The sequence below is a fragment of the Hypanus sabinus genome, chromosome 19 (assembly GCF_030144855.1).
Source record: "Hypanus sabinus isolate sHypSab1 chromosome 19, sHypSab1.hap1, whole genome shotgun sequence".
NCBI lineage: Eukaryota > Metazoa > Chordata > Chondrichthyes > Myliobatiformes > Dasyatidae > Hypanus > Hypanus sabinus.
In genome coordinates, this window is record NC_082724.1 from 47,404,334 (window position 1) to 47,430,799 (window position 26,466).

The 26,466-nt window shown below is 39.0% G+C and overlaps 1 protein-coding gene across 1 annotated transcript in view; it reads left to right on the forward strand.

Annotated features, from left to right (window-relative positions):
- LOC132377906 (metabotropic glutamate receptor 7-like) overlaps window positions 1-26,466 on the forward strand; it is a 781,248-nt gene that overhangs the window by 710,177 nt on the left and 44,605 nt on the right. Inside the window, exon 9 of the mRNA XM_059944374.1 lies at window positions 12,437-12,683. Within this exon, the coding sequence (XP_059800357.1) occupies window positions 12,437-12,683 (247 nt within the window). The remainder of the gene's footprint in view (window positions 1-12,436; window positions 12,684-26,466) is intronic.

A 26,466-nucleotide genomic window follows, 5' to 3' on the forward strand; every position in this document is an offset into this window, starting at 1 on the left:
TAAGTCCCTTTCTCTTTGATTTGGCTATGGAACCTTTGGCGATAGCATTTCGAAATTATCCTGAATTGACCGGGATTTGGAGAGGGGGTGTTGAGCATAAAGTTTCTCTTTAGGCTGATGACTTATTACTTTTTCTTTCAAATCTGTCTACATCCTTACCTCCAATGTTTTCACTTCTTGATCAGTTTAGCCAAATCTCTGGCTATAAACTTTTCCCAATTAATAAAGAAGCACAAGAATTAACATTCCGTGATCTCCCTTTTAAAATAGTTCATGATCAATTTACTTATCTTGGGATTACAGTCACAAGGAAGTTTAAAGATCTTTTTCGTGAAAACTTTGCCAATCTTTCATATACTATAAAACAGAGTCTGTTACAATGGTCACCTCTATCTATGTCTTTGGTAGGTCGTATTAATGTTGTTAAAATGTTTGTTCTCCCTAAACTTTTATACTTATTTCAACCTATCCCAATTTTTATTCCTAAATCTTTTTTTGATTCCTGAGACTCTATTATTTTTTCACATCTGTGGAAGAATAAGCGCTCTAGAATTAATAAAGTCTATCTCCAAAAACCTAAAAAAGAGGGTGGCATGGCTTTACCTAACTTTCGTTTATATTATTGGGCAGCCAATATACATTGTGCTACCTTTTGGTCTTTTTTCCATGGCCAACCCGAGTGCCCTAATTGGGTGGCAATGGATTTGAGCTCCACTAAAGATTTATCTATCTCTGCACTTCTTGGCTCTGTACTCCCTAGTAGTTTGTCCAGATTAATAGTTAATCCTCTTGTTAGACACACTTTGCTTATATGGGCTCAGTTTAGGAAATTTTATGGTTTCCATGGTTTTTCCTTTTCTAGCCCTATCTTACATAATCACCTTTTTTTGTCTACTACATATGATTCAGCGTTCCATGATTGGTATAGGAAGGGCATTAGACATTTTGAAGATCTTTTTATTGATAATCACCGCTTCTTTTCAACAGCTCTCTGCTAAATTCAATCTGCCCAATGCTCATTTTTTTAGTTATCTCCAAATTAGACACTTTATTAATCCTTTAATTCCTAACTTCCCTGAAATGCCTGAGAAAAATGTTATGGATTTCTTTCTTTCTATTCATCCACTAGGTAAAAGTTTAATATCATTTATTCGTGATAAATTAGCAGCCTTACAACGTGCCCCTGTGGATAAAATTAAAATGGCATAGGAGCATGATTTAAATACCTCCTTATCTGATGAGACTTGGGATTTGATTCTCAAATCGGTTAATTCAACCTCTCTTTGTGCTCGCCATTGCCTTTTACAGTTTAAGATTGTACATAGAGCCCATATGTCTAAATCTAAATTATCTCGATTTTACCCTAACATTAGTCCGCTTTGTGATAAATGCAAAAGGGGCAAGGCCTCTCTCATTCATATGTACTGGTTTTGTCCGAGCTTGGAGAAATTTTGGAAGGATGTCTTCATAACGTTATCACATATTCTGAATCACCACTTAGAACCTAAACCTTTAATTTCTTTGTTCGGTTTTTTGGGTGAGACAGATTTGCGTCTGAGTTCGACTAAGTGTTGAATATTATCTTTTGCTTCTCTCCTGGCTAGAAGTTTAATCCTCCTTAGATGGAGAGATGTTGCCCCGCCCATGCATGCTCAATGGCTTAATGATATTATGGCCTGCTTAGACCTTGAAAAAATTCATTATTCAGTTCTTAATTTGGATATAAAGTTCCATAAGGTCTGGGGACCTTTTATTGAGTACTTTCATAACCTTCCTCTTAACTAAGGTTTTTTTCCCGGTCCCTTGCTTTCAGCTCCTTTCTTTTTGGTAGTAGGCATTAATATCTTCTCTTGCTAAGTGTATTTACAGTTTTGGGGGTTTGATTGTCCTGATTTGTATTCTCTGTGGTTGGTTTGGAGTTCTTTTTTTTTGTTGCGGGGCTTGGGGAGGATACTAATTTTACATGTCTTCAATTTTGGTGCTTTCTCAATTATCTTTTTTTGTACCATATTATTATTTTATGTTTATTTTTGCACTGAATCAATGTTCTTCATTTTGATCTGGGTTTTTTTTTATCTGTAGCAATGTAGAAAATATATAAAAAAAAAACTAATTAAAAAAAAGACCTTACCTCAGCTAATTAACTTGGGTTAAGTAAATGAGTACTCAAATCTTGATAAATTCAAACTCGCACTTTATTGTATCAATGCAAATGTTCTATGTAAACTTGTTATGATTGACACAGGGTCAATACTTTAGGTCCTTGAATGCTATTGCTCCTTCCAGTATTAATATTCACCGAGACTCTTGCTCCAACTTCTCCAACTTGTAAGACTGAAATGGGGGATTTCCTGTCGGCCAAACAATGATCCTTCTTCTCTCTAGCCCTGGCATGGTAGTCTTTCTCGTAATAGGTGCTCATTCACTGCACATACAAAATCCTTCAATACTACTCTTTTTATTCTACCAGTTTTGAACCATTATACCTTGATTCCATTGATTCGGACTTAACTGGTCAGCCTATGTCTGTTTTTCATTGGTTCTGGCCCAAGGCTGCAGATAAGTTAACTCATTATTCTTAGCCCAAGTAAGAATTCACCAGTGATGTCATTTCCTTGCTTTTTCCAGATTCCAACCAGTTCAAACCAGTTATGGCCAGTTCAACTCACATACTGGCCTCAGCTTACTTCAGTTCACGGGTACAAACTATTCTTCTTTTCAGCCTTCATTGACTCTTCTACCTTATCAAAGGCAATCCTACTACTAACTACTTAATTGGAAATTATCTCTGATTTAGCAGATTATTTTGATTAGCTTGATCCAGCAATGATTAGTTTAAAAAAAGTTGGCAAAATGGTGGTCACAACAACAATGTCATAAAATGACAGCCTCCATCTCTTCCATCCCGTGCTGACAAGAACGACATTATTTTGTTGCTTACTTGTCCACTGTCCTTGACTTATTCCAGCTAGCTGTTCCACAGATTTTAAATTTCTTCAGGCAAACAGGGACAATAAATGTTCGTAAGTGGTCATTCAGGAGAAATTAATTAACCATTTCAAAGAACGCATCAGGCAAATGAATACTTTTTAAAGGGACACAGGATGAAAAAAAGCACAAAGAAAGAATAAATGATATTCTGGTTTAGGTAGAAAGAGAGTGGTGGGAGGGGACTGTGATGCAGGAAACTAAAGACCAATTGTGTAAGCAATGTATTATTAATCCTATATATGTGGTGAAACCACCTTCCCTTCTAATTTTGAGTGGAGATAGATTGACGAAGAAACTCAATCACATAGAAACATTGAAAACCTACAGCACAATACTGGCCCATGGGCCCACAAAGTTGTGCCAAACATGTCCCTACCTTAGAAATTATGAGGCTTATCATAGCCCTCTATTTTACTAAGCTCCATGTACCTATCCAAAAGTCTCTATATAGACCCTATCGTATCCACCTCCACCACCATTGCCGGCAGCCCAATCCACGCACTCACCACTCTCTGTGTAAAAAAAAAACTGACCCCTGACATCTCCTCTGTACCTACTCCACAGCACCCTAAACCTGTGTCCTCTTGTGACAACCATTTCAGGCCTTGGAAAAAATCTCTGACTATCCACATGCCTCTCATCATCTTATACACCTCTGTCAGGTCACCTCTCATCCTCCATCGCTCCAAGGATAAAAGGCTGAGTTCACTCAACCTATTCTCATAAGGCATGCTCCCCAATCCAGGCAACATCCTTGTAAATCTCCTCTGCACTCTTTTGATGGCTTCCACATCCTTCCTATAGTGAGGCAACCAGAACTGAGCACAGTACTCCGTGGGGTCTGACCAGGGTCCTATATCGCTGCAACATTACCTCTCGCCTCCTAAATTCAATTCTACAATTAATGAAGGCCAATGCACTGCATGCCTTCTTAACCACAGAGTCAACCTGCGCAGCTGCTTTAAGTGTACTATGGACTCGGACCCCAAGATCCCTCTGATCCTCCGCACTGTCAAGAGTCTTACCATTAATACTATATTCTGCCATCATATTTCACATGGAACAGCTCTTGTCTATACATGGACAGAGCAAAATGTGATCATGATTGTTTCCTTGACTTTTTGTCCAGCTCTTAAATTTGACTGGCTAATCACTGGTGTGAATCGTAAATAAGAATGTGACACATTATCATGTAACCGTATCAAGTGACATTATTCCCTGTGTGCAAGGAAGGGGATGCACTATGTGTTAGGTCATGGCCGTGGTTGAAGTTTACATCAGTGGGACCAAAATCAAAAACAATCTTTGGTGCACTACACCAGTCATACAGGGTGCTTGAAATGATGAGTTACAATTTCCTGAGTCATTGTGTATTAATGTTCCATTTTAATCTAAGGGCTCCTATTGCAACGATACAATAAACAAAAAATACAAAAATTGTGATTTGGAAAGTAATGTGCTGTTTTTTGTTCCTTCAGCGCACACTGCCACAATCGGCCTTGATATGCATTTTAACAGTAAAAGTGGCACTGTTGCTATGGTCACCATCATGATATGGAAAAACCTTAAATTATTTTAATTTGCCAGCATGATATATTGCTGATGTTTATCTGAGAACTCTATTTAATTTTATAAAAGTCTTCCTAGCACCCACTCTAGTCATCCAAAGTTGCTAAATGTTGAATCAGACAGTGGCTGATTGGAATTCACAGCTGGGACTTTATTTTTTTTACACAGCAGCTGGATGCTGTTGGGAAATTGAGTGGTGTCTGTCCTTAATTGTCCTCTGGCTGAGTGACAGGCTCAACCTTTCTGGAGGGCAATTGGAAGCCAACCACATTGTTGCAGGTTAGGAGTCATTAGGCCTGGTAATAATGAAAGATTCCCTTCCCTGAAGGATGCTGATGAACCAGATGCCTTTTTACAACAATTGAGTGACTTTGTGATCATTATTATTTATGCTACACTTTTATTGCAGTTTCATGAAACTAGCCAAACCAAAGTCAACAGTTCAGCTCTTGTCAGAATCTCTATAATCTGTTTGATGATCCCATTTCTCCTTCCCAGCTCCAATTCTGTTATTCGTTTGCAGCTGCCTGTCATCAAGCCTAATGACAATGATTACATAATAAGTAGAAATGCAAGCTGAACTGGGCTTTCAGGTGATCTGATTCTGAGGTATTAAATGACAGATTTACTTTGTGCTGCACTGTGGTCCTTACTAAACATTTGAACAAGTGCAGTGCTTGATTTTAGAATATACGAGCAATTCAAGTTTATGAAGTTTATGTCAAGTGCACAGGTACAGTGAAAAACTTGCAGCAACATCACATGCATGCATATATCACACTCAGAGCATGTAAATTGTACAAGGCAGTGAAGAAAAAAATGTGTGAAATAGGTGCAATCACTCGAGTCAGGTATGATGTTCTCCTGAGGGGTTGTTCTTCAAATGGTTGTCGATGCCAATCGGGGATTGATAGATTTTGGTGCAGTGTGGGAAAGAAAGTGGTGGCTATGGTGATATTAGTACAGAAAAAGACAGATACACATTGATCGTGGTTCAGGATTTGGACTATTGAGCACCTTTGCTGAGATTGGAGGTTAGTTCAAGAACATGATGGCAGTAGGAATGTAATTCTTTCTGAATACCATGTTACATATTAACTCTCCCAGCACTACCTTGGTTTAAAAAGCAGTATGCAGAAGTCAGTCAAAAGGTACTCCACAGCCTTCTAACTGAGGACCGTCAGTTATACTGATGACAGTGCTAATACAGACTTTTTCATTTGCGTACTATTCACCTGAATGCAGCAAACAAAGATTTGGAAGAGCTCAACAGGTCAGATTGTATCTGTGGAGGAAAATGGACAGTCGATGGTTCAGGACAAGACACTGTAACTGGACTGCTGAAAGGATCTGATGGAGTGCCTCAGCCTGAAACGTTAAGTGTCTGTTTCCTTCCCACACACTACCTGTCCATTTCCTTTCATAGATGCTGCCTGACTAACATTTTGTTTGTTGTACACACTAGCTGTGTGGTGAAAATAGCAAAACAACACCTCTTTTACCACAAATAGTTGAGGAGGTTTGGTATGGGCCCCCAGCTCCTAAGAACTTTCTACAGGGGCACAATTGAGAGCATCCTGAATGGCTGCATCACTGTCTGGTATGGGAACTGTACTCCCCTCAATCGCAGGACTCTGCCGAGACTGGTGCGGACAGCCCAGCACATCTGCAGTTGTGAACTTCCCATGATTCAGGACACTTGCAGAGATAGGTGTGAGAAAAGGATCACCCCAGCCACAATCTGTTCCAGCTGCTACCATCCAGGAAAAAGGCAGGACCAACAGGAACTGGAACAGCTTCTTCCACCAGGCCATCAGACTGATTAACTGGTGCTGATTTGAGTGTATTTCTATGTTACATTGACTGTTCTATTTATTATTAACTACTATGATTGCACATTGCACAATTAGATGGAGATGTAATGTAAAGATTTTTACTCTTCATGTATGTGAAGGATGTCAAGTCAATTTAATTAAATTCCATCACCTGCAGTTCCATTAGAATCCAGAAGAACTTAGAATTCAGAATCAGGTTCAATATCACTGACATACAGAATGTCACAAGATTTGTTGTTTTGTGGTAGCATTACAGTGCAATACATATAAATACTATAAATCACAATCAGAAAAATACAGTATACAGAAAATTGAATTAGATAAGTAGTGCAAAAAGAGATTTAAAATAGTGAGGTGTTAATGGGTTGGTTTGTTCAGGAATTTGATGATAGAGGGGAAAAAGCTGATCATAAGAAGTTGAATGTGTGTCCTCAGGCCCCTGTACTTTCCCCTTGCAGTAAAAAGAAGACAGCACATCCTGGGTGATGGGGTTACTTAATGACAGGTGCTGCCTTTTGCAGGTGATGCTGGGGAGGCTAGAATCCATGATGAAGCTGGGTGTGCAACCATCTGCAGCCTTTTCTGATCCTGCACAGAGAACCCTCTACTCAAGACAGTGAAATGTCTCCATTAACCTGACTGCCTCATATTTTTTATGGAGGTTTGAGCAGGTGTTTGTATTTTGACTTAAACTGCATTCTACAAGAATAGAAGCAGCAATGGTCATGAGGGTAGTGTGCTCCATTCCTTCTGCATCTTTCAGCTGGGCTAAAACTTATCAGTTACAACTGGTGCTGGTCCATTGGCATGGTCAGGTAGGATGTAGCTGGATTACAGACAGGCAATGGTCAACAAATACTTATTATTCCTCTGCACCATCGATATTGAACAAAAGTGTTCAGTTGGACATTATCCCACTACAGTCCTTAAAGTGCAATATATCTTCTCAACAAATGTCCCTTCATCAACCAATAGCATCAAAAGCCGATTAACTAGTCATTCATCCAAAGCTGGACCTCATTAAATGAGATTTGGAGTGAATAATAATCAGAAAAGATTGTGCAGTTGGCATTCAAAAAACGCAATGAGCTGCAATCTCTAAATGAAAAACTCCTTGCTCGTCTGTTATTATTAGGCATGCATTTTTAAAAAATGATGTATTAACAGTTCAGAACAGACTTTATCTAGGCACAGATTTGATCAGGAAGTAATAAAAGAGTTAAGTTGGTTACCTTAGATATTCAAGCAAACTAAAATGTAAAATATTCATGGTGAATATTCAGAGTTGATCAAAATCTATTTGGTACATAAAATATTACATAGAACATAGAAAACCTACATCATAATACAGGCCCTTTGGCCCACAAAGTTGTGCCAAACATGTCCCTACCTTAGAAATTACTTGGCTTACCCATAGCCCTCTATTTTTCTAAGTTCCATGTACCTATCCAAAAGTCTCTTAAAAGACCCTATCGTATCTGCAGCTTGATTCACTTTGATCCATTAAATGGTATTCCTACTCTTGCATTAAATGTATTGACCAGTGATCTTTACATCTGCCAATGTCAGTCAGGAAACTGGTAAAAGATGCTATAGACTTTGGCAAGGTCCAATTGAATTAGACACAGGCTCCAATATTGGTAATTATCCCATGCGTATATATATCTGAACTCTTCATATTGATGGAAATCACAAATTGAAATTGACTTAGTTATTTTCAAGTTTTGAACTCATTCCCAGTACCTGTCAGCAGTAAAGTTAATAAGATCACTGGGAAACCGTTACTCGAGTTACCCAGAAGATAATGGAAGGTTGTGTATGATTGCTGGTTGCTATTGAGCTCAGCCCCAGCACACTACTGCAGGTTTTTTTCCACGCAGTACTATGCCCCAAACACTGTCTCTTTCCTCAGCAAACTTTCCTCCATTGTAACACCACATGCGAGGCTATTCAGTGATTTTTTGCCTTGATAAGCTCAATTTAAAATTCCTCAGAAGATTTTTTATTTGGTGATACATAAAAGCCTTCAATAAGGCAGAATCAAAAACTTATATTTGTCTTCAATTGCATCATGATTACCAAATCCCCCACTACTGATATCTGCAATACCAATATTGACCAAGAAATCAGTAGCTACTGTACCCAATGAGAATGATTCTTTACGAAAATGATTCTAGGAATGAAAGGGTTACTCTGTGAGGAACATCTGGCAGCTCTTGGGCAGTATTCCCTGGAGCTCAAGAGAATGAGAGGGGTTCTTGTAGAAACATTCAGAATATTAAGAGGCCTGAACAGATTAGATAGGGCAAAGTTATTTCCCATGGTAGGGGATTCTAGGACAAGAGGGCATGACTTCAGGATTGAAGCACATCCTTTTAGATCTGAATTGTGGAGAAATTACTTTAGTCAGAGGGTGGAATTTGTTGCAACGAGTGGCTATGGAGAACAGTCATTTGGTGTATTTAAGGCAGAGATATATAGGTTCTTGATTAGCTAGGGCATATATGGGTATGGGGTGAAAGCAGGGGAGTGGGGATGATGGGAAGAATTGGATCAACACATGATTGAATGGCAGAGCAGTCTCAATGGGCTGAATGGCCTACTTCTGCTCCTATATCCTATAGTCTTATGATCTTATAAACAGAATCTAATGGTTCTGGTCAGTAGCTGAATATATAGTGGCATGATCCTCATGTTCTATTTTTTCCATTTCTTCCAAGCAGAATTTTAAAGGAATAGTATCCTCTTTTCCAGATGAAGGAAGTGACACCAACATTCAACCATCCACCCAGTGTTGAGTTTCAATTTATCAACAGGTCAAAAGTCATTGCAACCAATCACAAAAGGGCAAAGGTATCAAATGTATAGGAGCACCTTTGCTGACACTTTGCTGAGGTTTTGTAAGGCATTGGTTAGACTGCACAGTAGTTTTTGGACCCTTTTTGAGGAAAGGATGTGCTGGCATTGGAGAGTCGCCAGAGGAGGTTCATGAGAATGATCCTGGGAATGAAAGTGTTAACATATGAGGAGCCTACACTCACTGGAGATTAGAGAAAAAGCCTGTTGGATATTGATAAGGCTAGGCAGAGTGAATGTGGAAAGGATGTTTCTTATAGAATAGAGAGTTGTCCATTTAGAACCGAGGTGAAGAAGAATTTCTTCAGTGAGGATGGTGAATCTGTGGAATTAGTTGCCACAAATAACTGTGGAAGTCAGGTCATTGAATATATTTAAAGTGGAGGTTGATAGATTCTGGATTAGTAAGGACTTCAGATGTTATGGGGAGAAGGCAGAGGAAAGGGGTTGAGAGAAATGATAAATCGGCCGTGATGAAATGGCAGGACTCAATGGACTGAACAGCTAAATTCCGCTCCTGGTCTTATTCTCTTATGGTCTTACCTTGCTGAGTTGGCCTTACGGTTATTGCCTAGTTGATGGAGAGCTGATACCATGAAATATCCTACTCAACTGTATTACAAAAGTACATTCAGCACAACTTCTGTAGCAAATTAACATCAAATATCATCAATGTCTTTTTAAGAGAAACCAGGGAGGGCAATTAATATTGCTGTCATCAGTGACACCCATTTCCCATGATGAGCACCTACTGGGCAATGCTTAAGCTTGCACCCAACTGCCGGTAGATAACCACCCTTCGTGTCCTTGCCACTCACACAAACGTGGAACTCCTGAGATTTCTATGCAGACTCTGCTGCACTCCAACACTGGACCCCATGTGGAGTCCAAGAGCAGGTTTGGTAATGCCAATTAACCCCTACTTGCTAAGTTGATTGGATAAGTTCAGTTACTTTAAAATGCAAAGAGTAGGAATTAATAGGTAGGAATAAACTGGTAATTGCTGCTCAACTTAAGTAGTATCCATTTGGGAAGACATTGAAGGGAACAGGTAATACATGAATATACTATTAAAGCAAAAGTATTGAAGAATCATTAAACTCGGTAAGTAGCAGCAGAATGTAAGTACTAATGAGGACCTCTGAGTAATGGTATTAGAGCAAGTTTAAGAATGTTTAGAGCAATGAAGAAGAATTTCCTCAACCAGAGGGTGACGAGTCTGGAATATGTTGCCACCGGCTCTGAGGAGGCCAAGTCATTGGGTGTACTTTTGGTAGTGGTAAATAAGTTTTTGATTGGCAAGAGTGATTATTGCTACACAGGTAGAGCCAGGAGAATAGGGAAAAAGCATCATCCACATTTGAATGGCAGAACAGAGGGCCAAATAGCTTAACTCTGGTTTTATATCTTACGGTGATTCACAATTTTTTAATTATTTCAATTTGCATTGATCTTCTGAACTATTTTGTAAGTGATCAAGTTTTTTCAATGTTTATTTTAGAAATAATGGTTTCGTTCAGTTTTGCTGGTTGTTAAAGTTTCCTTCTGTTGTTAGTTGTTGGGGTGTGGATAGGCTCAATGGCATGGCATCATTACATTATGTAAAACCATTTTCTTTGGCCTGAGGTGCCACCTACCACAAAGTAACTCGTGCTACACAGCTCCAGTGACCAAGTTTGATCCTGTCCTCTGGTGCATGTTTTTTTTGCAGTATTTATGTGAGTTTCCTCTGTGTGCTCCAATTTCCAAAGGTATACTGGTTGATAAGTTAATTGGCCACTGCAAATTCCTTCTACAATATGTAAGCGACAAGAAAACCATAGGGAGTAAACAGACATGTAAAAGAAAAGGTTAAAAGGAATTGAATATGTGAACAAGACTAAAGTAAATCCTCTAGGGGGGGCTGATATTAACTTGATTGCTAAATGATCTCCATGTATGCTTATAAGAAATATTATGAGAAGGCTTGCAAAAATCCATTTTCTCATTGTAGAGTAATAGTAAGTGCTGTCAAACTTAGTGCAAGTAGTATTTCTTGTTCCACACGTTACTTTAATATTCAGGTGCATTTCCCATTAAGTGTTTTCTAGGGGAATACATAGAGAGAAATAGGAGCAATAGGAACGATGAGTAGTTAAAGATGTCAGAAGAGGAAGAAAGCTTCTACTGAGAGTTCAATAAGATAGAAAACCCAAGAAGGAAAGAGTAAGAATGATAGAAAATGAGCATTAGCAACACACACAAAATGCTTTAGGAACTTAGCAGGTCAGGCAGCATATATGGAAATAAATAAACAGTCACAACATCTCAGGCCAAAATAAGTGGAATGACTTTAAGCAGAATTTTGTTTTATTTGAATTATCTCACAGTGAGCAGCTATAAAGTAATTCAACATATGTTGGGTTAATACTTATAGCCAACATTTAACAGATTAATGTATTTATTCTAAAAAATAACCCATTTGGAAAAAATGAATCAAATATCTTGATCTTAATTAGAAATTAACGATATTTTCTCATGTAAAAGTGATAGTTCAAAAACTAGTTTAGAAAGCACGAACATTTTCAGCATGAGTTCGCTTTGAAACAAAAAAGTTAATATAATTAATTGGCTGTAATGTAAAAATAGGACATTGCACACAAGCATTCCTCCACCACATTGCTCGTTGAGTACTTTGCTTCTTCTTTCTGTCCTTTCAAGATATTACAACCTTCTGTACGCACTGATCTCATGGTTGGTATGTAAATTCCTCACATTGGGGAATGCAAATTTTTGTCCCACCAATTGTTAATGCCTTTTTCTGTGGTAATTAGAAATTGACTTTGAGGGTATTGTGTTAGACCTTTGGAAAGTAAGTCCATCTCATAAAGATGCCATTAGCTTAGTATCAAAGTGATTTTGATGACTTTCTGAAGATGTGTTGATTGGATTGGTTAATTAGCTGCTCTCAGTGATCCCTATGTAAGTGGGTCACAGGTGAATTGGGAGCAGTGGATAGGCATGTGTTGGAGAATAGATGGGAATAGGGAAACAAGTATGGGATTAAAATTATATTTATAGTCTGATGTTGGCATACACTCAATGGGCTGCATGTTGTTTTTTCTATGACTCTAGAGGAAAAAAATAGGAAAACAAGTTTAAAAATTAAGCAGCAATCTTCATCCAACCCTTTGTTTGTTTTCCAGATGTATATACAGACCACCACCCTCACCATCTCCATGAACCTAAGTGCTTCGGTAGCTTTAGGAATGCTCTACATGCCGAAGGTTTACATCATTATCTTCCACCCAGAGCAGAACATTCAGAAGAGAAAGCGTAGCTTTAAAGCAGTGGTTACTGCGGCAACGATGTCTTCACGACTATCTCACAAATCCTCAGACAGGCCGAATGGTGAAGCCAAAACAGAGTTGTGTGAAAATGTAGATCCAAACAGTAAGTAAACGAGACATGTGGGCAACCTTAGTATTTAGTTTGTCTCTAAAGTCTAGACCAACTATCATCTTCATTTTCAAAGCTATTGAATTCATTATGAGGAATTCCATCTTAATTAGCAGTTGCATTTTTAATGAACCATAATGTCTAACAATCAGCACTAACCTGTATCGATGACACAAATTGAGTTTTGTTCAATATAATTAAGCCAAAAATCATTATATTTACTGAGTATTAGTTGCTCAGAGTACAATCGAGAATTAAAACGTAGGAAAACGAGAATGAAAACAAAAAAAAAATTGCTGGAGACGTTCAGCAAGCAGACATCTGTGGAAAGTGAAAGAGAGTTTCCAGCATCTTCTGTTTCAACTTGAGTTCCAGCTTCAAGTTCAACATTCCAGGTCTCATCACGCATGAAGTGACAGTAGTGTTATTCACTTTTTAACGTGAATAAGTGCACCTTACGATTTGTTAATATACTCATGGCAATATTACTTTATGTGTTTATGCATGTGAGTTATATGTACTGTGCTGAGTACCTTGGTCAAAAGGAATAGTGTTTTGTTTGATGGTATACCAAACAAATTGACGATAAATTGAACTTGAACTTGAATGCACCGAATGCATTGTAAGTATTTGTACCTTACTCAAGGATTTGACTAAAGAAAGTTGTCAGTTCTCCATTTGATGTCAGCTGTTGAATGGGTTTGTTAAAACTTGGATCCACCTTAGAATGGTCTGTGATTCAGTAATGTCAGTCATTTCAGTAAACAATCAGTGCTTTGTTTTTATAGGAGTGCTTCACAATCCCTTTTATCTTCATGGTCTTAGTTAATATCTAACATTGTATCTTCAGATAAGTGTGAGGTAGCATTTTGGAAAGTTAAATCAATATTGGATTTTCACAGTAACTGGTAGGGTCAAGTGGAGTGTTGTTGAAAAGAGGGACCTAGGTCTACATGTACAGAACATGATTCCCTGATACTGGAGTCACAGGTTGACAGAATGATGAAGAAGGTTTTTGGCATGCTGGCTTTCACCAGTCAGGGCGTTCGTCATAGAAACCGGGAATTTATTTTGCAGCTGCACAAAATACTGATGAGGCTGTATTTGGAGAAATGGGTTCAGCTTTGATTGTTCTGCTATGGGAAAGATATTACTAAAATGGAAAGAGTGCAGAAAAGATTTACATTGATGTTACCAGGGCTTGTGGAACTGAGTCATAGGAAGAAGTTGGATAGGTTAGGCTGTTTTTACCTTGGAGTGCAGGAGACTGGAAGGTGATCTTATAAAGTTATATAAAATCATGAAGGGCATTGATAAGGTGAATCTACTCAGTCTTTTTCCTAATGTTGCAGAATTAAGAATAAGAGGATATAGGTTCAATATGAGATGGGAAGGACTTAATAAGAACTGGAGGAGCAACTTTTTTTTATACCAAGGGTGGTATGTAAATTGAATAAACTATTAGAGGAACTTGTTGAGGCAGGTACAAAAACAAAATTTTGTAACATGGTGGTATAAATACACGGATAGAAAAGATTTAGAAGGATATAGGCCAAACAAAAACAAATGGTACTAGTTGGGATATGCATCTTGGTGACCATGGACAAGCTGGGCTGAGGGGCCTGTTTCTGCATTGAATTCCTCATTATACAAAACTCTGGCATACAAGAAAGCAGTTTATTCTGTGACAGAATCATAGAGCACTACAGCACATGAAAAGGGCCTTTGGCCCATCTAGTCTATGCCGATGGAGTTTTCTGCCTCATCCCATCCACCTACACCCATACCATAGTCCTGCATAGTTCTCTCATCTATGTAACTATCTAAACTTCTCTTAAATATTGCATTTGAGCTCATACGTACCACTTCGATTGGCAGCTCATTCCCTACTCACACCACCTTCTAAATGAAATACCACCCTTTCAGATTCCCTTTAAATGTATCGCTTTTCACCCTAAACCTTTGAGCTCTAGAGTTGTTCCCACCCAATCAATCTTAACTGGAGGATTAGACCTATCCTTCTCCACAATTATATTGTAACTAAAGGAATTATAATTATCAGATCCGTAGCGTTCCCCTCTACTCACTTCAGTCACCTGCTCTATCTCATTCCCTACAGGAGATGCAATATTGCACTCTCTCTGGTTAGGACCTCTATATATTAATTCAGGAAGCTTTCCTGAACACATTTGACAATCTCTATCCCATTCAGCCCTTTTACAGTATGGGAGTCCCAATAAATATGTGGTAAGTTAACATCAACTGCTATCTCAACTTTATATTTCTTGCAACTGTCTGAAATTCTCTAAAAATTCACTCTTCTAAATCCTGATGAATATTGTGAGGTCTATTATATATTCTCTTTAATATAGTTATTCCTTTTTTTTATTCCTCAGTTCCCAAATTGCTTCAGTTGATGAGCCCTCCAATATATCTTCTCTGAGCACTGTATGACATTTTCCCTAATGGATAATGCCATCACTCCTGTTTTAATCCCTCACTCTTTAGTCGCTCTCCCTCTATCATGTCTTAAACAAAGGAACCCTAGAACATTGGGTTGTCTGTCCTGCTCTTCCTGCAATCAAATCTCACTAATGGCTTAAAAACATCATAATCCTATGTTTGGACCCATACTTTAAACTCATTTGCCTTACCTCTAAAACTCTTTGCATTGAAATAAACACCACCCCGAGCATCAGTCCCTCCATGTGCAACCTTTTGGTTTCCACCTCTGCTGATAGTCCCAACATGTACATTCCCTGCAGATATTCAGCCACTTTACTTGCTGTCCTCTCCATTCTGGCTCCCTCTCTCCCTGCATCTCTGGTTTAAACCATCAGCAAACCTCCCACAAGGATATTGATCTCTCTCTAGTTCAGGTGCAAACCATCCCATTTGTACAGATTGCACCTGTTCTGAGCTCAATGATCCCAAAATATGAAGCCCTCCCTCCTGCACCATCTGCTTAGGCATGTGTTAAACCATGTTATTATCCTATTTCTTGCCTCGTTAGCCTATGGCATGGGGAGAAGTCCTGAGGTCCTACTCTGGACTCCTGCTCCTGTCTTTAACTTAGCACCTTAATCCTTAAACTCACTTTCAGGGACATTGTCACTTTTACTACATATTACTCTATTGGTATCAATGTGTACCATGACCTCTGGCTGCTTCACTCCCCCTTGATCCAATGTATATTCACCATGGTTTTTGTTGTACCTGAACTTCTCTGATTGCATTAGAAGTAAACTGTTTAACCGTTCAGTAAGATCAAAGACAGTCCTAGACCTTGCCAACCTCCCTGACCTTTCACTGTAAACCCTTGATCTTCTGAATGTCCAAAACTTGTTAATACACTGACTATCCATGATCATCTGGCTGAAGAAAAAAAATTTTATTGGTTCAGTCTGAAGTGGCTAATCTTTATCCTGAAACTATTCCCTCTAATTCTGTGGTCTCTAGCCAGAATTTTGTAAGTCTCATGTAAATGTGTAGATAAAAACAAACAGTAGTCCACGTTACATAAAGCCTTCTAATTGAAAAACAGAAAATATTGATTCTGTTTATTAACTAGATGCCTATAAAAATTGCTAATGACCAGTATCAGTTACTTCCATCAAATTAAAATTGATTTTTCATAATATGAAAATAACGAATGTTAAATCATTTCATTTTCTTTCTTCAATTTAAGTTCATTTTCAAATCATCCCATATTTCAGCTTATGAACTACATAATTTGCTGCAAATCTCACAGAATGTTCTTTATAAGGCATGGGTTGACTTCTGTTTTAATCAAACCACCTCTCTGTTAAATTGCTAAGCCCATCAGCTTGGTTTGCAAGTGAGTGATGCTGGGTATGGATTAAGTGTATACATGATGCCAACTATCTTTCACTGTTACTTAATTGTAACAGTGATTTAAATGCCACGTCTTAGAAAAACTTAAATCTGTCATTATGTAAGCAAAACGATTTAGAGGGTTACATTCAATTTAATATTAATACTTCCAAGATATATCTGAAACTGAGGCCAACAAGAAAAAAGGAGGTGTGAGCAGAGCAGCCATTGTGAGAGTGGTCTGGCTTTGACTCAACAGGCTTGGGCAAGCACAGGTAGTGTTTCTAAGTAAGTAAGAAAGATTTTAGTAAGTTTTTTTTTCTCTTTTAGTAGATAGCTAGTGTTCTGAGAATGGGTCTAGAGATTGCGGTATGTTGCTTGTGTGAGATGTGAGAAATTGGGACACCTTCAGTCTCGCTGATAACTACGTCTGCACAAAGTTCATTGAGCTGTAGCTCCTCAGAGACCATGTTAAAGAACTGCAGTCACAGCTGGTTGACTTCTTGCTCATATGGGAAATGAGAATGTAATAGACCTACAGAGAGGTAGTCACCTCAAAGTTGCAGGAGAGCGTACCTGGATGACTGGCAGGAGAGGGAAAAGGAATGGGCAGCCAGATGAGAGTTCCCCTATGACCATTGTCCTCAATAATAAGTATATAACTTTGGAGACTGTTGTGGGGTACGACCTACCAGGGGAAGCCACAGTGTCCAAGTCTCTGATATTGAGTCTGGCTCTGTGGCTCAGAAGGGAAGGGGGGAAAAGCGGAATGCACAAGTGATAACTAGAGCAGCAGAAAGCAGATTCTCTGCATGTTTATGTTGCCTCCCAGGTGCCAGCGTCAGGGAGGTTTCCTTTTGGGTCCACGACACTTTAAAGTAGGGGCGTGAACAGTCAGAAGTTACAGTACATATTGATGCCAATGACATAGAGAGGAAAAGGGAAGAGGTCCTGCAGTGAAAATGTATGGAAATGACTTGGCAGATGAATGCATGGCTGAGGAATTGGTGCAGCAGGCAGGATTTCAGATTTCTAATTCATTGAGACCTCTTCTGGAGAAGGCATGCTCTGCACAAAAATGACAGGTTACACCTGAACCCAAGGGTAACCACTATCAGGCAAGCTTGACAGAGCTGTTGGGGAGGGAATAAATTAATTTAGCAGGGAGATGTGAAACAGTGATGTGGCAGCTGACATACAAGTAGATGCAATGTTAGTGACACTATGAGAAAGCATTGGCAGATTATAGTGCAAAATTGCAGTCAATGAGATGGGTTAAAGTGATGCAATAGGGGACCAAAATCAAAAAAGGGTGACGAATACTGGACTGATGGTGTTATATTTGAATTGAGACAATATACGGAATAAGGTAGATGATTTTGTGGCACAGTTAGAAATTGGCACGTATGATGTTGTAAGCATCTCTGAATCATGACTGAAAGAATACAAGGGGGGTAGGGTGGTTCTCTTTGTAAACAATGAAATCAAACCCTGAGAAAGAGGTGACATAGGATCAGAAGACGTAGAATCCTTGTGGGTAGAGTTAAGAAACTGCAAAGGTTAAAAAGTCCCTGATGGGAGTTGTACACAGGCCTCTGAACAGTAGTCAAGATGTGGGCTGCAAATTATAATGTGAGATTAAAAAACACGTGTCAAAAGGGCAATATTGCAATAATCATGGGTGATTTTGATATACACTTAAATGGGAGAATCTGGTTGGTGCCAGATCCCAAGACAGACAATGTGTAGAGCAGCTTGTGGTTGAGTCTGCCAAGGGAATGGCAATATCTGGATTAGGTATTAGGTAATGACAGAGATTTGCTTAGAAAATATAAGGTAATGGAACCTTTAAGAGACAGTATTCATAATATTCACCCTGCAGTTGGAGAAGGAGAAGATAAATTCAAGTGTATCAGTATTATAGTGGAATAAAGGGAAGTAAGATGCATGAAAGAGGAGATGGCCAGAGTTGATTGGAAGGGACATTAGCAGGGAAGACGGCAGAACAGAAGTGGCTAAATTCAAAAAGCACAGGAAAGATACAGTACATCCCAAAGATGAAGAAATATTCTAAAGGGAGTATGAGGCAATCCTGAGCACATGGGTGACAAGGGAAGTCAAAGGCAGCATACATGCAAAGAGAGGATGCGTAATATAGCAAAATTTAGTGGGATGGTAGAGGATTGGGAAACTTTTAAAAACCAAAAGAAGACAACAAAAAAAACCATAATGAGAGAAAAGATGGAATAGGAAGGGAAGCTAGCCAATAATTTAAGAGGTTGCAAAAAGTATTTTCAGATATAAAAAGAATAAAAGAGATGAAAGGGTATTGGACCACTGGAAAATGATGCTGGAGAGGTAATAATTGGGGGAAAAGAAGTGGCAGAGGAAGTTAATAAGTATTTTGCATCAGTCTTAATTAAGTAAGATACTAGCAGAATGCCAGAAATGCAGGGGCAGATGTAAATGTCCTTGCTATTACTAAGAGGAGGGTGCTTGGGAAGCTGAAATAGCTGAGGGTAGAAAAGTCACCTGGAACAGATGGACTAAAACTCACGGATCTGAAAGAGATATCTGAAAAGTTCATGGCGACATTAGTAATTATCTTTCAAGAATTACTAAATTCTGGAATAGATCCTGAGGACTGGAAATCTACAATTATCATTCCACTCTTTTAGAAGGGAGGGAGGGAGAAGAAAGGAAATGATAAACTTGTTAGCCTGGCTTCAGTGGTTGGAAAGATGTTGGAGTCTATTATTAAGGATGAGGTTTCAGGGTATCTGGATGCACACAATAAACAAAGTCAGCATGGTTTTTTAAAGGGGAAACCTTGCCTAACAAACTTGTTGGAATACTTTGAGAAATAACAGACAGGCTAGATAAAGGAGAAACAACATCAGTGGATGGTGTTTATTTGGATTTTCAACAGGCCTTTGACAAGGTACTGCACTATGGCTGCTTAACAAGATATACCCTGGTATTACAGGAACTGTACTAGCATGAATAGAGGGTTGGCTGGCTGACTGACAGGAGGCAACAAGTGGGAATAAAGAGGGACTTTTCTGGTTGGCTGCCAGTGACATGGTTGGGACTGCCTCTTCTCATGTTGTATATCAATGATTTAGATGAAGAGAACTGATGGCTTTGTGGCCAAGTCTGAGGATGATACAAGTTGGAGGGCCAGGTAGTGTTGAGGAAGCAGGGCTGTCCGCAGAAGAACCTAGACAGATTAGGGGAATGGGCAAAAAAGTGATGAATGGAATATAGTATAGGGTTGTGCATGGTCATGCACTTTGGCAGAAGGAGTAAAGGTATGGACTACTTTCAATGTGGGGATAAAGCTCAAAACTCAGAGGTGCAGAGGGAGTTGGGAGTTGTTGTGAAGGATTCCTAAAGTTTAACTTGCAAGTTGAGTTGCTGGTAAGGAAAGCAGTTGCAATGTTAGCATTCATTTTGAGAGGATTAGAATATAGAATCAAGGATGTAATGCTAAGGTTTTTATAAGGTATTGGTCAGATTGTACTTAGAGTATTGTAACCAGTTTTTGGTCCCTTATCTAAGAAAAGAAGTGCTGGCATTTCAGAGAAAGTTCCCAAGTTTGATCTCAGGAATGAAAAGGCTAAAATATGAGGAGCAGTTGATAGCTTTAAGTCTGTTCTCACTGGAGTTCAGAAGAAGGGTGGGAGGGGGGGGCGCATCTCATTGCAACCTATCAAATACTGAAAGGTCTGGAGGAAGTGGATGTGGAGAGAATGTTACCTATAGTGGGGGTGGGGTCTAGAGCCAGAGGACACAGCCTCAGCATTGAGGACATCCACTTAGAACAGAGATGAGCAAATATTTATTGAGCCAGAGGGTAGCGCATTTGCAGAATTCATCGACACAGATGGCTGTGCAGGACGGGTCATTGGGTATAATTAATGTGGAGTTCGATGGGTTCTTGATTAACCAGGGAGTCAAAGGTTATGGGGAGAAGGAAGGAAAATAAGGTTGAGAAGGATAATAAATCAGCCATGATGGATAGCAGGGCAGACTTGATGGGCTGAATGGCTTAATTCTGCTGTTACATTGTATGCTGATATGGTCTAATATAATTTCAACTGTAAAAGGACTATGAAAAACAGTGATTGCTTTTAAAATGTTAAAATGCATCTGCTTTTGATGGCTTAATTTTATTATAATTAATCAAGCAATGCAACTGAATGAAAGGCTTAGGACCAAAAGTTTAAGAAACGATCACAGGGTAAAAAATGCAGCATAGTGCAGGTCCAAATTCTGGAACAGTTAACAGTCTTAAAGGATCATTTATACTGGTTAATACAAAATCCTGGTCACGCTGTGCATAGTGCAGGTGTAAGCATCATTAAGATATTAAAGAAAGTTGATTTTCTTTCCTTTTTATTTAAACTGTTCCACTTATTGTAAAATACATTGAAAGACTGAATTAAAAGGCAGTTTAACTGGGTGGAAGGCCACATGATTAAAAGCTCTAGGAATTGCTCCAAACAGTGTAGGCATTAAAAATCTCATTATAAAACATAGGTATTCAGATTTTAAAAGGATTATTTGAAGTTCCTTATCTCTTAGTTTAGCAGATAACAAATGGTTCAATGCCTCTGCTAAAATATGAGAGAGTGATAATCTCCGAGAAGCAAATTCCTATTTACATGCTGGCATACCATAATATCAAGGCAATATAATTTCCATTGAATAACTACAAAATTAAATTTGGAAACCATAATCACAAGAAGTTGGTAATTATAATTTACTGCTTGGGAGCAAAGTTTTTGTATCACATCACAGGTGTATTTTTTTTATTATTTGGTAATACCATGTAATTTTAAGATCAGAAATAAATTTGGCAGATTGTTAGCATGATGATAAAATGAGAACAGAGAATTCTTTCTCAATCTATTATTCATGATATATGGGAATCTTATTAATTGTCTCCGATAAAAACTAATTAGTCCTGTATTTATTTACCTCATATAAAGTACATGAGTATTTTGAGAATTAGTCATAAATCCAAATATGACTCACTTGTGACTTTGTAACTTACAGAAAACAAACTTTTAGGTGTTGTATAGTTATCCTCATTTTTTAGCTATAGATTTAGGTCCACAATACTGTGTCAAATTTAACCCATTCTTTAGACAGTCCCTTGGAGTAATGGCCGTGTGATGTTACTCCACTATTGTGGGCTCTGCAGTGGCTGATGGAGCCAAAATGGGGCCTGCAGTCTCTGTCATAGATGGGGCCAAATGTGTTCAGTGGCTGAGTGGGCGTGGTTGATTGGCTGAGATGAGAAGTTGTGCTCTCCTTTCACCACTTTTTGCTGAGCTGCCGTCTATTGCCAACAAAGAGACTCCAGGATTCAGAGTACCATTTTGATCAGTGACAGGCCAATGATTTTAGCATTGGATAGCTCAGGAGGTATACATATTCAAACACAATTACAGCAGTTTGAGGACCCCAGTCATTCTCTACATCACAGAGGTAGGTACTCATGTTGCAGGTTTACGGCCAAGGTTTGTCACTCTCACGTTTTCAACTAAATCATTGGACTAAGTTGGTTATGAGCTGACAGCTAGCCTTTGCATAAAACCATAAGACATACGAGCAGCGTAAGGCCCATCGAGTCTGCACCACCATTCCATCATGGCTGATTTATTATCCCTTTCAATCTCATTCTTCTATCTTCTTTCCGTAACCTTTGATTCCCTGAATAATCAAGAACCTGTCAACTTCTGCCTTAAATATAAGCAATGACTTGGCCTGCACAGCCATCTGTGGCAATGAATTCCACAGACTTATCCCCTTCCAGCTATAGCATTTTCTTTCCTCATCCCTGTTCTGAATGGATGTCCCTCAATTCTGAGGCCCAACCCTCGGGTCCTAGACTTCCCCACTATAGGAAACGTGTTTCAGCTTCTTTCCCAGAAGTAACAGTGACCTGGTTTGACTGGGATGGTATCAAAAACATGCATGCCAAAGGCAATGTAGCAATTAATGAGATCTTCAAAATGTTCATTCGAGCACATGATAGCTGCTGTTTGCTCTTTATAAGCTGACATCTATTCTTGGCACCAGGTGGAGTGAATCCTTGGGTGTTTGGGACACGGATGGTTTTGCTGGAGAGTCCACACGGATCATCACTGTCAACAATCTGCTAGAACCCTTGCTTTTTTTTTTGGCTACCAGTCATTCTTTATATCACCAATTTTCTACTGGACCTCTGACTTTGAGAGAGTCAGCCCGTTGAAGATCAATCAGATATCTGCACAATCCCTACACAAACATCCACACTTTATTTACTTCAATAGATGCTGCCTGATCTTCACCTTACAATGATGCTGTGTTTCTATGATGCTGCTGGAAGTAAGTTTCTCATCACACCTGTACATGCATGTACATTCCCATATTACAATAAACTCCACTTTGACAATGTTGCTTCTCTAATATAACTGAACATGTTTTAAAGTGTTGCTTCATCAATATTTTTATGATATTTTTTGTTTATGACAGACCACTTGAAGTTGAACAGAAATATAATTTCAGACTACTTGCATCATGTAGGAATTTGGAGAAACAAGAAATTAACTTTTATTAATTATACTGTATTTAATGGCATCACAGTGCAGATGCTATGCAATAGTTCAACTAAGCCAAAAATGTTTAGTTGATGATTTTCATTTGTACTCCATCTCTGAGGCTTCTTGTTTAATTGTCCAACAATGATCAACCAACATTGATGAATCCCAGTTGCCCTGATATTGTTTCTCCATGACTGCAAACTCCTGGTGAAGCATTTCACCATGCTTATCACTGACAGCACCAAGATTTGCAGGGAAGAATTCTAAATTGGAATGCAGAATATTAATCTGCAGTGACATGTTCCACTTCATGGTTTTGTATGCTTGAAGCATGTTGTCAACCAGCTGCACATAGTTTGATGCTCTGTAGTTGCCAAGAAACTTTTCAACAACATCCTTGAATGCCTTCCATGCAGCTGTCTCCTGTCTCACTAGAAGTTCTTTGAATTGCCTGTTATTGATGACCCGTTTGACTTGTGGACCAACAAAACTGCCTTCCTTAATCTTGGCATCAGTTCTTCTGACTTGAATTATGAATGGAAATAACAGATATAGGTGATTGTTAAAACATGGTGCATGATAGGGAAATATCATGGTGCTTTTCACGATCAGCAGCCCAAAGCACAGATACACACAAAAGTATTCATGAAGCAAAATCTTTGTTGTCCAGTGTAATCCAAAGAGTCACAATGAAATAATTGAAAATGGGGACTGTTTGCCATACACATAGAAGTCAGCTTTTGGTGAGGGTTGCCACCAATAATGAACTCCTTTCAAAGCAGCAGCAGACTTTTTGGAAATCTGGAGATACTACAAAAAAACAGAAGTGCCTGTAGAACTCAGCTGATCAAGCAGCATCTGTGGAAATAGAAATCATTTAATACGTCAGATTGAAGATATTTAAGTGCAGCTTCAGATGAAGGGTCTTTGACTCAAAGCTGGACAACATAGTCTGCTGGGCAGCAGCAACCTTAGCCTTCCTGTGTGCTTACCTACAGCCGATATCTCAGAGTACTGAAGAAATACGGCAAACACTGTCTAGGCAAAATCCTCCATATCTGCTTGCAAAGTAATTGAATGTAAATCTGTGTTCTCTCCCAACCTAAACAAATCAAAACCTGTTAGGTAGCCCTGGATTCCAAATGCAGACATAATGCTCTAAGCACTCTTACAGCAACAGACACAGGAAAAAAAAATCAAGGATGGTCCCAATGATGAAGGAACATTCCATAGAATACTGAAAGGCTTGAGTATATGCCCACATCAAAGTCTTGTAAACATTTGGTGAAGTGTGGCGCCACACAAGTTATCTGAGCAAGACATACAAAATGCTGCAAGAACTCAGTACATCAGGTAACAATGGTGTAGGGGAGTAAAATGTCAGTGTTTTGAGCCAAAACCCTTCATTGGGACCAAAACAAAAGGCGAAGTAGCCAGAGTAAGAAGGAAGCATGAGGGCAAGGAGAGCGAGCAGGCAGGTGATAGGTAAGACTAGGTGAGGGGGTAGATGAGTGAGTGAGGGAGGGTGGATGAAGTATGAGAGGAGTCATGAGAACATGTTTGAAGAAATCAGCAAGGGCAGCAGTTAGAGAGGGTCTCACTGAATTCCCATTGAATACAGGATTTACCCTACTTCAGGGTAGGGATACCTCAAGGAGACTTTGCAAAGGAGCAGCAAATCATTGGCATGAGGGACTACTTATCTATTCTGCTTTATACCTCCTGCTCTACACATTGCAAAGTCTGTAGGTGCCACATTATCCTTGTCAGACAGTTCAAAACCCATAGAACTAGAGTAGGAACAAACCATCCTCAATGTTGAGGAACAGCTGAACAAGGACAATGTGCAAAATATAGCAATGGGAACTGCTCTGAAAAATTATCTTAATGCATTAACTATAGATGAGACTAAGCTGAGGTAATGTCTTCCCCTTCAGGTGGCAGTAAAAGTTCTTAAGGCATCCTTTTGAAAGAGCAGCTGTGGAAATATCCTTGAGATCTGGTCAATAATTATCCCTCAGCAAATGTTACTGAAAGATTAGTTCATGGGCTCATTAACACTGAGTCATTTTACAGATGCTGGAAATCCAGATCGACACACAAAATGCTGGAGGAAATCAGCAGGCCAGATAACCTCTATGGAAGGGAATAAACAGTCAATAATCTCGGCTGGAATCCTACCTAATGTCTTGATGAAATGTCTAAGGCCCAAAATATTGACTGCATATTTCACTCCGTAGATGCTGCATTACCTGCTGATTTCCTCCAGCATATCATATGTTTTTATGTAGTCCTTATTACAGGCCTTTTTCTGGATGTCACAATTTGCTGCCAGACATTTCTTGCAAGAGGAAAGATACTTGGAGATTCTGAAAGAGACATAAAAGGTGTAATATTCATGGAATCTGTTTTACTTTTAAACCCATGAAAATAATTGCTTAAGTCCAACCCTCTGATTCTATCTAATAAACGTTTCTTTCTCCACAGTACCACTTTAGTGATGTTGGAAGTACCTTATGAAATAGTTGTATCATATAGGATGGCAAGGTGCGGATGCGCCTCTATCAAAGGAAGTGCAAGGTGTTCCTTCCCTCTGCTAGCCTGTGTGTCACCCTTGTGCAAGGTGTAGCTTGATCAGGGTCATGTGAAGCCACAGGCAGCAGGTTGTGGATGGTCGCATGAGCAGTTGGTGCATATCGCAAGCCCTGGGTAAGCAACCACTGATGCCAGGCAGACAATCTCTGAAGGCAATGGTTGGGGTCACCCATCTTGTAAAGACACTGCTCAGAAGGAGGCAATAGCAAACCACTTCTGTACAAAAAATTGCTAAGAACAATCATGACCATGATCATCCACGTCATACGACATGGCACTTAATGATGATGGTATCATGTAATTGGACATTGAGTTTGTGTTTCGTTTCACACCATTGCATTATAATGCAATGTTCTGTTAGTGAATCTTTCCCCACTCGCTAGTGGAACTTGCAATTTACCTTCCTTGACTTCTGCAATGCTACATCACAACTGCAATTTATTTCATGACTCAAGTGAATCTCTGTAGGTTCTGCTTATTAATTTGGGCCCTGAGTTTTTGTTTTACTATGCCATTTAAAGTATTTAGAACATAGAACGTAACAGCACAATACAGACCCTTTGGCTCTCTATATTGTTTTGACCTTTTAATCTATTCTAAGATCAATCTAACCATTCCCTCCATGGTAGCACAGTGGTTAGTGCAAAACTATTACAGCTCAGAGGATCAGAGTTCAATTCCCAGGCCACCTGTAAGGAGTTTGCACATCCTTCCCATTAATGTGTGGGGTTAATAGGTTAACTGGTCATTGTAAA